General features: G+C 39.7%; 2 protein-coding genes across 3 annotated transcripts in view; one reads left to right on the forward strand and one right to left on the reverse strand.

Annotated features, from left to right (window-relative positions):
- TDP2 (tyrosyl-DNA phosphodiesterase 2) lies at nt 1-13,245 on the reverse strand. 2 transcript variants are annotated; one of them, XM_055570782.1, is made up of 7 exons: nt 12,933-13,245; nt 12,763-12,848; nt 7,629-7,808; nt 6,795-6,886; nt 4,421-4,539; nt 2,923-3,093; nt 1-1,104 (listed from the first exon to the last, which is right to left on the reverse strand). In XM_055570782.1, the coding sequence occupies exons 1-7, from the start codon at nt 13,095-13,097 to the stop codon at nt 823-825; spliced, it is 1,095 nt and encodes a 364-aa protein (XP_055426757.1). In that variant the 5' UTR covers nt 13,098-13,245; the 3' UTR covers nt 1-822. The 2 variants fall into 2 exon arrangements, with proteins under 2 accessions (XP_055426757.1, XP_055426758.1); XM_055570783.1 differs by lacking the exon at nt 7,629-7,808.
- ACOT13 (acyl-CoA thioesterase 13) overlaps nt 13,150-14,016 on the forward strand; it is a 16,457-nt gene continuing 15,590 nt past the window's right edge. Inside the window, exon 1 of the mRNA XM_055570785.1 lies at nt 13,150-13,636. Within this exon, the coding sequence (XP_055426760.1) occupies nt 13,301-13,636 (336 nt within the window). The 5' untranslated portion in view covers nt 13,150-13,300. The remainder of the gene's footprint in view (nt 13,637-14,016) is intronic.

Genomic DNA, 14,016 nt, shown 5'->3' on the forward strand with positions numbered 1-14,016 from the left:
TACAAACAAGCACAATTCTTTATTTAGAGTATACTCTCTTACAGGGGAAAAAAAAATGTTTCCTTAAAGCACATGTAGAAGTGTTCCTTATTCACCTCCTGAAAAAAATTCAGTTTTACAAGCAGTAAAACTAAATGTCTATTTCTCTTTACACATTTTTCTCTTAGAAAAAAAGCCCAATGCCTCTGGAAAACTGACTTTAATCATTATCAAGTCTAACTTTGCCTCTGTTCGGCGACATAACTACAAACACAAGTTTTTTAAAGTTAAGGAATTTTAAATCATGAGTTCATTTCTAGCTTACCAATTAGGCACTGTTAACTGACAAAAAATCTGATGGACAATAACTATCAGATTATCTGGATTTATGAAACAGTATTAAGAGATCCAATCCCAAGGACTCTGTAACCTTTTTTTTTTTTTTAAGACTTATTTAAAATATAACTATTTTGGTACCTGATTTTAAAAAGTAATCTAATATAAAGGCTAGTCCACAGACAAAATGTGGCCCTGCTTGAAATCCAGCCAGCAGCTACGAGCACTATTAAAAGCTCTGGTAGCCACTGTGACCTTGCATTAAGAAGCCTCATGTTTTCAACACAGGTATGCTTTAGTTTAAATGAACATTAAGATTTAGTTCTGAAATCTGAGGCCACAATACAAAAAATAAAATCACAGTAGTTTTTCCTTCTGTTACAATGATCCAGTTTATAATTCCTCCTTGTTAAACTACCTTTCCAGGACAGATAGAAATTATAATTGAAATTATAATCACAGAACAAAATCCCTTCAAACATTTAAAACTCATATTTGAAAAGCAGTTCACAATATTACATCTAAGTTGCACAGAAGACCCCAGTGATCACTGGGAAATCTACCACAGTCCAGTTTTTCCAGCCCAAGCAGGTCCAAACTTTGGGGAATAATGTGGCCACCTTCTGCTGCGGCTCTAAAAAATATTCGATCAAAACGAAGTTTACAATTAGCAGCTATTCCAAGATTAGAGTTCATTTGTGTATCCCATGTATACTGGCAATGCTTAGGTTTGCCCAAAAACTCCCAGACATCCAAAATGTTGTTGGGTAAACCACCACATTTGGTAACCTGAAAAGAAAAACAAAGAACTCTTTTCAGTCTTTTTTCCCTTAAGTTAAAAAGGCCTTTACCATGACTGCATCTAAGTACAATTTTTCCAGTCAGAATGCCCCAGATTATTTGCTGATGCACAAATGCAAAACTGGGTACAACTAGATATTTTATAAAAGTATTTTACTTCATGATAATAAGTAGGTAATAAAGATATCAAGAAAGCCAGAGAGGTCTGAAATTTGCCCTTTCTCTTCTGACATAAATAAATTCCTAATTTTGGGTATCAGATAAAACCCAGGAGACTGAAAACCTGTGGCCTCAGTTATTGTTATTAGTAGTTTTTAAAAAATGAATGTAAGTGTAGAGAAGACAAAACTGTTACTCTAAGCTATAAATTTAGATGTATACCATTTTATATGATCTAATGATGTCAAATATCTGCAGTTTTATTTGAAATTTACTAACAACATTAAGTTTTCCTCCCATTCACTCTAGGATTTAAAAGAAACTTTTATTGTGGTAAAGTATACATAAAATGTATGACTTTAACACTACAGTTCTATGGCATAGGGTTCCAATTTCTCCACATTTCTGCCAAAACTTGTTATTTTCTTCTTTTTTTTTTTTAAATAATAGTCATGCTAATGACTGTGAAGTGGTATCTCATCATGGTTTTGATTTGCATTTTTCTTATGACCAATGATATTAAACATCTTTTCAAGTACTTATTGACCATTTGTATGTCTTCTTTGGAGAAATATCTTAATCTTTTGCCTTTTTAACTTTTTATTTTGTATTGGGATATGGCCGATTAACAATGTGATAGTTTTGGGTGAACAGAGACAGGATTCAGCCATACATATACATGTATCCATTTTCCCCCAAACTCGCCTCCCATCCAGGCTGCCACATAACATTGAGTAGAATTCCATGAGCATTTTACCCATTTTTTAATGAGGTTTTTTTTAAAACTGTAGGAGGTCTTTGTATATTTTGAATATCAATCACTCATCAGATATATGACTTGGAAATATTTTCTATCATTCCATGGGTTGCCTTTCACGCCACTGATAATATCCTTTAATGCACAAAAGTTAATTCTGATTAAGTCTACCTTATCTATTTTTTCTTTTGTTCTCTGTGCTTTTGGTATCATATCTAAGAAATCACTGCCAAATCCAATGTTATGAAGGTTAAAAAAAAAAGGTTGAAAAAAGAAAATCTCAGTAGGAAGAGTTAGGGAAAACTAGGCTGGTTCAAATCTTTGTTCTTCTCACCTTGCAACTAGAGAAACTGAAACTAAAGCGACCTTTGCTAAACTCTTCTAATATTATTTTCTCTACACCCCTCTTTTTAATCAATATATATTGTTTTGTGTTGTCCTTTTCATATGCAATATATATATATTTCACTAATAATGTAACAGCCTCTTCAGCCTCTGCCTTCCCTGTGCAAGGCAAATAGTACAGTCTAAATAATTATTCACTGAACTGCATCTGCAAGGCCACTTACAAATAATGAACAAATGAAGGTCCTAGTTTTAATAGCTTTAGTCAAAAGACACGTAGGGGACTTCCCTGGTGGTCCAGTGGCTAAGACTCTGCACTCCCAATGCAGGAGACCCCTGTGTGATCCCTGGTCAGGGAACTAGATCCCACATGCCTCAACTAAGAGTTCGCATGCTGCAACTAAAGACCCCACATGCCACAACGAAGATCCAGTGCACCCACGAACAAAATTAAAAAAAAACAAAACACCAAAAACACAAGAAATCTAAATGAATTTCCACAGCAATAAACTGCCCATAAACACTGAACTGACTTCATCACTCACTTCTTGATCCCTGAGATTCGTATCTCCAGCAAATATAACTGTAGTTGATCCTGGAGCCTCTTGCATTTTCTCTAAAACCATTTTCAACTGATTCATTCGTTCCTTAGCGTGCCCTCTGGTGCTTTCCAAATGAGAAGTCATAAGGCAAAGTTCATTTCCTGACACACTCACCTGCAACAAGATAAATAAATGATGAGAGCTGAGAAAATGATCCACTGTTAACACTGAACTTTGTTAATAGAATCAGTAATTATTCAATTGATTGGTTACATATTAAGATTTATTAAAGTGAAACTGTATCATTAGCACTGGGCTTATCTCTAAAAGGTCAAAGAAGACTCCCAAAGAATACTGAGCTAGTACCCACTAATACTGCAAGACCTAACCCCAATGTCCACTCCACTGGGAGCCCTTTCCCAATGTCCCAGGTCTCGGTGGCTCCCTCTTCTATCCTCCTACATCACACTGTAGACTGTTCATGAGGTCCCGCAGATTAAATTGCAGCACAATTACCTCTCTCCTACAAAGCTGTTGAATCATTTCAAAGCAAAGAAGGCTCTTTTATTTTCTACTATAGTATCGAGAGCTGGGCACATAGGTAATTCCAAATAATGTCAGTTAAATGATGAATGAATGAGAATCACATACCATTTACAATGAAGATACCAACAATGTAAGACCTGTCAATATTTCAACTAATTACCTGCAGAGTCAAGTCCAAAGTCTTTTATACTGGGCATTCATGATCTCTTATCATCTGGATTCAACCTACTTTACTAGCCTCTTATCACAGTACCCCTCTTTGTACTCTCTATACTCAACTGAATAGACGTTCATTTCGAGCTTTACTTGCCCTCTTTCATATAAACATGCTCTGCTATTTGCAATTTGTACAAGTTTGTTCATGGTGGTTCTGCCACCAGCACTGTTCTTAATGTCTATATTTTACATATTTTTCAGGGCTCAATTCAAATACAACTTCCATCATGAAACCGTCACTAAACAATGCGGCTGAAAGTCATCTCTTCTTTCTCTAAGCTTTCAAGGCACATGATTACAGCTCTCCTACAGCATTTATGCCTTTCCTTTATTTTAGTTACTATACATATAATCTCTCCCCTGCTAATATAGGAATTCTATGAGAGCAAGACCTATTTGACTAATTTTTGAAAGACTCACAGAATGCAACACAGTACCAATTACAGTGCATTTAATTAAAAAGAAAAAAACTAGAAAGCAAATGTGGAATGTTAGCAATCTCATATATTAAGAAAATATCTAATGAATCAAGGATCTTATTTTTACTAATTTGTTTATATTTGAAATGTGTCTAAAAATTTAATTTATAAAGTTCTTTAAGACTATTTAAAAGAATCTGTAAGTGAGGAGTAAATATTTCTCTAAATACAATGTTTTATTTTTTTTAAAGCCATCATCAGGGAGCTATGAAAAAATTAGTTCATTATTCTTTTTAAGTCAATTAAAAAAAATTACTTACATGAACACACAAAAGGTTTCTCATCATTTGCGTATTTGGAAAAGGAATAATTTCTTGGCTTTTAAACTTCACTCTCGATTTCTTCAACATTATAGCTGTGAAATATCCTTCTTCACGACCTTCAGGTGTTTGTGGAAAAGAATGTAGGCTGAGAGGTCAGGGGTATTTGCGGTTTACCCCAAGTTCCCCTACTAAAAATTCTATTTTAACAAACAGATACAGAATTTAAATGGATCTACATCTTAAGAGTAAACTATTACTTCAGAATAGTTGAAGATGGCCAACCAAGTCCCGACATAATTGAAGTATGGAAGAAATACAAAAATGTAGCTGGAAATATGGAAGAAATACAAAAATAAAAATGAATTTATATAAATGCCCCAAACAGTTAACAGTGCTAATACCAAATATAAAAATCTGAAAAAATTTTGAAAGGCAAGAGTATGAGACAAATTGAGGCAACTTGATAGGAAGTTACTTTTAACTCTGAAAGCACCAGAAAAATCACAGTAAGTGAATAAAAAATTTAGAAAGTAAAAACTTGCAAGAATGGAGAAAGAAATGGCAACCTACTCCAGTATTCTTGCCTAGGAAATCCCATGGACAGAGGAGCCTGGTGCTCTTCAGTACATGGGATCACAAAGAGTCAGGCACCATTTAGTGGCATAACAATAGCAAAATAACTGTAGTTGCTTTGATATAGTAGATTTCATCAAAAAAATTTTATATTTATTAAACATATATAGTTATAACTCTTATTAACCCATATCGCATCAGGATTAAATTTTAAGAAATGTGAATATGAGAAATAGGATATTTAGACTATGGCTTTAAGAAAAGTTGTAATAAATGGTATGTTAATTTGCCTTCTCTGGAAATTTCTATCGTCTTTCTCATGCAACTTACACAAACTGACAACTTTATGAATATTTCTGCTAGAAGGTGTAGTTCAATTGGAATTTTTTAAATTATGGAAACTGAATTTTCAGAGTAATTTCTTATATTACATCAAATTTTCATGGAAAGTTGTGTTTTTGTTATTCAAAATAAATAAATCTGAACTCCTGAGGTGGGGGTGGAACTTGCAAGAAGAAAAGAGAACAGAAGTGGAGGGGCAGTGAATAAAAGCTTCCAAGTTTTTCAGAAAGCAAAGCAGATGGAGAAGGGGTGACTGGTTTATCAGAATTGAGGGAAACCAGGAAAAGAAGAAAAGGGAGAGAAGGGAGGAAGAGCTGGAGAGGGAGGGGCAGGGAGGAGGGCAGCAGACTAGGAAGACAGCAGCTGGGCAAGGCAGCCTGAGGAAAGGAGGAGGGAGACAGAGGGAGGGAAGGAGAGAGAGAAAAAAGAGTTTTCTAGAACCGAAGGTTATGAACCTCCAGATTGAAAAGACCTACAAAGCGTTAAGCATAATAAATGAAAAATACACTGGCTTTAGAAAGAAGAGGCTCAAAGTTTCCTGAACAGGAATTAGAATAGCATCAGACTTAAGATCATCAATATTGGAAACCAGAAAATACTGAAATCAGGCTTTCAAAATTCTGCAGGAAAATGACTTTCTACCCAGAAATCTATGTCTAGTTAAACTATCAAAGAACTCTGAGGATAAAACACTGGCACATGCAAACAGGTTGGGATTCAAACACTTCACTCCCCTCTGCTACTTCTTAGGAAGTCACTAGAGGAATGTGCTCCAGCAAAATGAGGAAGTAAGGCAAGAAGGGACAAAGCGTGGGATTCAGAAAACAAGATAGCAGAACACAGGCAAAAGGAATCCCCAAGAGAATGCAGAAAAGGTGTCCCACAAAAAGAGAGAAAGACAAAGAGAATTCTCCCTTCAGCAATTCCGGATTAAAAAGTAAATCAAAATTGAAATCATATACTAGGCAAAAGTGAAAGTCAAAGAAAACATGAGATTTAGCCAAAAATCATGAAACGAAGCCAAAGTGGTACACTAAATAAATAAAAACAAAATAGATGAAAAGTCAAAAACTTAAATATTAAGAGCAAAAAGGTAGAAAAAGAACAAAAATAAATAAAAAGAAATTGGTAAAGACTCTTTGAAAAACATAACCACAATGAGATCATCACAGTTGAACATTTTCTAACAATTTGATTTCACCAAAAAGCTAATCCATGCCTTAAATTTTGGCAATTTACATTTTTCTGAAAAATCATCCATTTTAACCTCTTCTTCACATATATAACATCTTCTCTTATGATTTTTTTAGTATCAGACAGTGTGACTTCTTTTTCTCAAGCTTACTTTATTTGTGCTTTTCCCCCACTATGTTCCAATTGTTTAACTTTGATTTCTCTCTCTCCTTGACTTGTTTTTCAAAAAAAAAGACAAGTTAAATAACAGAAAAATTGTTACCTGTAATAATCTTGTAACTACTTGCTTTCTTCTTTAGGTAGGCATAATATGGGGGAATAACTTCCTGTAGAAATATCACATCAGGGCTGTACCTAATTAAACACATCAATTCATGATAAGTACCAGGTATACCATTTCATTTGCAGCTACCTATTAGGAAAATACCACAGCATAAAAGAAACGCAGAATTATAGTCCTCTAGGACACCTACTATTTGATGTTTATATTGATCTTTGATAACTATAAAATGAGAAAGATCTGTGTTACTTAACACATAATAATGTAAAGGTCAAATTAAAAAAAAAAAAAACATATATATGACAACCCTTTAAAGTCAGAAGAACTGGAATCACTGACAGTAGGCACCCAGTAATATTAAGAGCTTCCAATTGTCTTATACTCTAATAGATGCCTGAGGTGTTGTCTCTTTCTGTCCTCTTGAAACAGTTATTATCCATGATGAAGAAAATGGAGCTCCAAGCTCCAGAGAATTGAAGTGGCTCTCAAGTGGTTCCACAAGGTCACAGAGCCAGTGTGTGGATCAGATACGGATCACACTGGCAATTTTCTTTTCACAGTAATAATTATATAACAAGTTTAGTAAGTAAAACAGTACCAGAAGGCTTCAAACAAAAGTTAGTGTTCCCTCTGAACCCCAACCCACCGTCCTGCTCCCAGAGGCAATCACTCCTGATTCTTTCTGATATTTCCTCTGAGAGCTGGACTCTGAAGTTAGGACCGATTGCAAAGCCCATAACCTTGATCTACTACCCTCCTTGTAGGCAGGTAAGACACATTATCACACTATCATGAAACAGATGTAATAATACTTACAAAGCTAAATAGGAACACACCCCTCGAGCCCTCTCTAGCAGATTGTTCATGTCCAATCCATCAATATTCCAGGTAATGAAAGAGAATACACTGCCATCTTCTTGTTGAACACTTTTATCTTCAGATGTGCTGGTTTTAGAACTAATGGAATCATTTGTTTCTTCCTTGGTTAGGTCAACACTGGCAAGAGCAGAATGAAACACAACTCTGCAAATAATCTAGAAACTGATAAACTTAAAAATCATTTTTCAAATCTTTGTAGCCCTCATTTTATAGGTAAGTAAAATTCTCTTGCTGAAATTATATTTGTTATTTTTATTGCAATTCATGATCAATTTTGGATTTCACATTTATTCTTAGTCTTCCTCATTGCGAAGTTGGGCAGGGGTAAGTACATTTTAAGAGTCCTAAAACTATCTGCCTATGGAAGACCAAGAGTCTGATAACTACAGAAAACTAGATTCTGTGTTATGCAAAAGTCTGCTCACTTAGAACCAACTTGATATCCCTCAATGATATAGGTCATTAAAATAACTTTATAGACTACAACCCCAAATTAGATTTAGTATGTAAGATTTCCACATTTACTTGGATTCATTTTAAATCATATTTGAAATATGGTTTCACTGTGCCAGATAAGAATGGCTACAATTCTGTTATTCGCCTCACTGAGAGGTGAAGTCCAATGAACACCCTTCTCCCTTGAATCTGGGCTTCAGTGACTTACTTGATCAACAGAACACAGTGAAAAGGATATTCTGGGATTTCTGAGGCTTGGCCATTAGAAGCCTTGCAGCTTTCACTCCAGTCTTTTGGAACCTCTGTCCAAGAACCTTGAGCTCTCACATGAGCAGTCTGACTGCTCTGTGACTGCCATGCTGGAGAGACCACATGTGTGGGTTCCAGTCCTCAGGCCTGCCTCACCCCACCTCTCCCATCAAGGCTTGGACATTTGAGTGGAGGGACAAACATTACTAAAAGGTGACTCCCAAACATTTATAAAATACACACAAATTTAAGAACTAGGGTTTTGTATTTATAATTTTAATGTATTTAATGCCAGTATTTTAACTTCTTTTAGAAAATTGTTTTTTATTTTATGGCCTTGCCATGCAGCTGGCAGGATCTTAGCTCCCCAATTAAGGACTGAACCTCAGCAACAGCAGTGAAAGCTCCAAGTCTTAACCACTGGACCACCAGGGAACTCCCCACCATGTTTTGTTTTAATTGAAATATAACTAACCAGTATTGGGGACGAATCCATATCAGGTGCCTCCTGGTCTAATGCACTGAGGAGGACACCCTATCACTTCTGTGCCACATAGTATAATGTATATAAACATTATACCAGTTTCCGGTACACAACATAATGATTCAATATTTGTATACACTGCAAAATGCTCGCCACTGTAAGTTAACTATAAACTTTCTTTGGAAATAATTTCAGACTTTCAGAAAACAGTAAAAAGAATTCTATTCACCTTTCATACAAATAAATGTTAACTTTTTACTTATTTAACATTTACCTGCTTTACTTGTTATTCAGAAATATTTGCATAAGTATTTTGAATGTACTGATCCCCTGGAGAAGGAAATGGCAACCCATTCCCTATTCTTGCCTGGAGAAGCCCATGGACAGAGAAGCCCACGGGCTACAGTCCATGGGGTCAAAAAGAGTTGGACATGACTGAGTGCGCAAACACACACACCTAAAGATAAGGACATACATATATACCCTAGTACAATTATCAGAAAATCAACAAAGGAGGAAGAAAAAGGTTCTAGGCAGAGGTAATAAATATCTTTATAAGAGCTGAAAGGCAAGAAAAAAAAGACCCACTGGAGAAAAGTTTGACATGTTGCCGGGGTCCAGCCCCGGTGGATCCAGGCAATTCGAAACGGGGACAGCATCGGCGAGGATCAGGAAACAACTGCTTAATTAAACGTTAATTAAGGATATAAAGAGTGGTGAAATAAGGATAGTTCAGTAGGAAAATTCAGTGAAGAAAAGAGGCTGAATAATTCAGCCAGAAGGTAAGAGAAAGAACGACATGGGGAGACCAAGTTTCGGTGAACAAGGCCCGCACTTTATTTTCCAAAGTAGTTTTTATACCTTAAGTTATGCATAGAGGATAATGGGGGAAGGGGTAGAGCCATGCAGCAAGCCAGGCTTTCTTCCAGCAAACTTATCATATGCAAAAGCTTAGGTGATTTGCATCATCTTCTGGCCCGGAGGCCTGTTAACATTTTAAGACCCCTTCTTCAGAAAACTTCTTTTTCTCTAAAGGTGATTAATCAAGCACCACCCTCCAAAAGCATTAGATAAAGTTGCATTCCTACAGAGCAAAGGTGTGGTGGGCTATAACAAGAAAAAGAATTAACTCAAGGGTCCCAGGTTACAAACATTAAAGCTACTATTTACACCAATTATATTAATCAATACACTGCCAGGGACACAGTAGGTAAGGGATATGGAGACTTAGCAGCAAACATTGGCCCAACAAGTGAAAATCCCTTCACCAATACAATTTCTAATCCATCTTTTAACTGCTCAAAGGAATCTGTGTTTAGACAGTTTAGAACATCTCCTGCCTCTCACAGTTGGGAGGCTCTGAGCAATCACATGTGGCCGGAAAAATCTATTCAGGCAGGCTAGAGGACTCCCAAAGGAGTTTGTAGGTTGAAACACTATCACACCCAGGAACTTTATTAACTGGAGCTGTAAGTTAACTCTTTTTTTCAGAGAGAGGTAGTGGGGGACAGCCCCCCATAAAGTCAGAGGTGTAGGTGAGAGCACAAAGCAGAAAGTAGGCAGACTCTGGTTTTGGGGGTAGATGCTCAAGAATTTCCAGGGGGACTCCTGAGGCTCGATCCCGCCTTTGCACATGCCGAGCCTCCTTCTTCATGACCTTTGTCACGGGTGGAGCTCCTCACGCTGGCTCCCGGCAGTGATAGAATTCCAGTTGAGCTATTCCAGATCCTGAAAGATGATGCTGTGGAAAGTGCTGCACTCAATATGCAATATGCAATATGCACTCAATATGCAATATGCCGGCTCCCGGCAACATGTCTAGAATATGAAGTCAAGTGGGCCTATGAACAAAGCTAGCTGAGGAGATGGAATTCCAGTTGACCTATTTCAAATCCTGAAAGATGATGCTGTGAAAGTGCTGCACTCAATATGCCAGCAAATCTGGAAAACCCAGCAGTGACCACAGGACTGGAAAAGGTCAGTTTTCATCCCAATCCCAAAGAAGGGCAATGCCAAAGAATGCTCAAACTACCACACAATTGCACTCATCTCACAGGATAGCAAAGTAATGCTCAAAATTCTCCAAGCCAGCCTTCAACAGTGTGAACCATGAACTTCCAGATGTTCAAGCTGGATTTAGAAAAGGCAGAGGAATCAGAGATAAAATTGCCAACATCTGCTGGATCATAGAAAAAGCTAGAGAATTCCAGAAAAACATCTACTTAAGCTTTATTGACTACGCCAAAGCCTTTGACTGTGTGGATCACAACAAACTGGAAAATTCTTCAAGAGATGGGAATACCAGACCACCTTACCTGCCTCCTGAGAAATCTGTATGCAGGTCAAGAAGCAACAGTTAGAACTGGACATAGAACAACAGATTGGTTCCAAATTGGGAAAGGAGCACGTCAAGGCTGCATATTGTCACCCTGCTTATTTAACTTATATGCAGAGTACATCATGAGAATGCTGGGCTGGATGAAGCACAAGCTGGAATCAAGATTGTCGGGAGAAATATCAATAACCTCAGATGACACCACCCTTATGGCAGAAAGTGAAGAGGCACTGAAGAGCCTCTTGATGAAGGTGAAAGAGGAGAGTGAAAAAACTGGCTTAAAACTCAACATTCAAAAAACTAAGACCATGGCATCCAGTCCCATCACTTCATGGTAAATAGATGGGGAAACAATGGAAACAGTGACAGACTTTATTTTCTTGGGCTCCAAAATCACAGCAGATGGTGACTGCAGTCACGAAATTAAAAGACGCTTGCCCCTTGGAAGAAAAGCTATAACCAACCAAAACAGCATATTAAAATGCAGAGACATTGCTTTGCCGACAAAGGTCTGTCTAGTCAAAGCTATGGTTTTCCCAGTAGTCATGTATGGATGAGAAAGTTGGACCATAAAGAAAGTTGAGCACCGAAGAACTGATGCTTTTGAACTGTGGTGTTGGAGAAGGCTCTTGAGAGTCCCTTGGACTGCAAGGAGATCCAACCAGTTAATCCTAAAGGAAATCAGTGCTGAATATTCATTGGAAGGACTGATGCTAAAGCTGAAAGAAACTCCAATACTTTGGCCACCTGGTAAGAAGAAATGACTCACTGGAAAAGACTCTGACGCTGGGAAAGATTGAAGGCAGGAGGAGAAGGGGACGACAGAGGATGAGATGGTTGGATGGCATCACCGACTGGACGGACATGAGTTTGAACAAGCTCCGGGAGACGGTGATGAACAGGGAAGCCTGATGTGCTGCAGTCCATGGGGTCGCAGAGTTGGACACGACTGAGCGACTTAAACTGACTGACTGACATGCCTGGAAGTTTTGTGGGGTAGGAAAGAGCGTGACAAGAGACGAACCCAGAAAGACAGGCAGTGGTCAAACCGTGGGGAAACCTGTAAGGCACAAAGACTTTAAGAGCAGAAGTGCAGGAATTGGGGAGGGAGCACTGGAATAAGAGGGGCAGATGTGCATTTTATAAAAACCATTATCCTGGCCGGCCAGCAGAGAGTAAACAAACAACAGGAAGCAAGGAGACTTCCAAGCTACCATTCTTCAGTAGAGGATTTTGTGTCTCATCCATTTAGAAACGCTCGCTTACGTATTCCCTACACCTGGAGTAAAAAATTACATTTCTGGTATTTCTCCCTCGGACTCCAAAGTACATCCGAAGTGACACAGCCTGGACTTCTCAGGAGAAGCGTGAGCCCCGCGGCTGGGGCAGGTCTCATCTACACCAACCCTCCTTCTCCGGCTACTCAGACCCGAGGCCCGTCTCTGCGCAGACCCGCCGCCTAACTCGACGGCAGGTCCCGCGTGCCCAACGCAACCTGGTACCCGACTGCCTCCGCCCGAACGGGTCCCCAGCCCGTCGTCACTCACCAGGACCCGGGCTCAGAGAGGGACTCGGGACGGCTTTCTGAAGCGCTCTCCTCCATGGCGGGCTCGAAGTAGGAGTTCAGCGCTCTCTGCAAAACAAAGACACAGGGATGGGACGTACGCCTGCATCACCAAAGTGAAGAGCCGGCAAGAAAGAAGTAGCAAAAGCTTACTTCCATCTCCCAGTCGTTCTCGGCCAGGTAGCACTGAGCCACAGCGGCGTCGCAACTCGCGACCGAAGCAAACTCCACACACAGGTGTTTCCGCTTCTTAACCTCGGGCTCCCCCTCCTCTAGCTCCGCCTCCGGCCCAGCCTCCGGACCGCTGTTCCGCTCCATCGGTTCCCCGCAAGTTCACTGCACCTTGAACCTGGCCCGGAGTTCGTGGGGTGGGTGGTGGACAGGGCGGGGACGGTCAGGCGCCAGACTCTGCACAGGCGCCCAGCGCCCGCGGTGCTAGCCTATCAATCACCGGCGGGGAAACAAACGCTCGCCTCTCGGAAGACCGTAGAGCGCATGCGCAGCAAGAAAGTCGGCCCGGGATGGCAAGGGCCAAAGGGCGCGTGCATGCGCTGTCACAACGCGGGCGAAACGTCAGTGACGAGGTGCTAGACGTCAGTGCGCCAGCTGCCGGGGAGGGGACAGTTGTGGCGGGTGCGCTCGGCGGCGGACCCGGAACGCTCTTCGGGTCCAGAAGGCTGTTGACCTTGTTGTTTTGCGAACTTCAGGGCTCCCCTGCTCTTCCAAGACTCAGTCCTAAGTGGAGCCTGGGAACCGGCGAACGGTTCACGATGATCTGGGTGAAGAAGGCAAAGACTCTGCTGGAGGGGCTAACGCACTCAAGCAAATTCAACTGTTTCGATAGAAACTTGGAAAAGGTATTAGAGGCGAAGGCGCGGTTTCTAACGAAGGGAAAGAAAGCGCCCTTCTTGGTTCGTGGGTGAACGCTTCATAAGTTGTCTCTGGCTAGATTCTTTTGGATTGAATCCCTAAACTCACCCTAGTAGTAATGATTACTGCTTTGATGGAGTCGAGTTATGTGGTAGGTGTGCCTACGTTGATCTGTCCATTTTATGAGTCAACAAAATGGGTTTATCTCAGGAATGGCAGAGGAGTTACACGTTGGGACTTGCAAGCTGAGGCTAACCATGGGCAAGTCCTCAGCTGTTCTTCTATAGAGAGAATAGGAGACAGTTGAGAGGGGCTGTTTTGAACAAGTTCCTTGGAGGAGAGGAGAGTCGGGTTTGTGGTGGTGTCT

This window comes from Bubalus kerabau, chromosome 3 (assembly GCF_029407905.1).
Source record: "Bubalus kerabau isolate K-KA32 ecotype Philippines breed swamp buffalo chromosome 3, PCC_UOA_SB_1v2, whole genome shotgun sequence".
Lineage (NCBI taxonomy): Eukaryota > Metazoa > Chordata > Mammalia > Artiodactyla > Bovidae > Bubalus > Bubalus kerabau.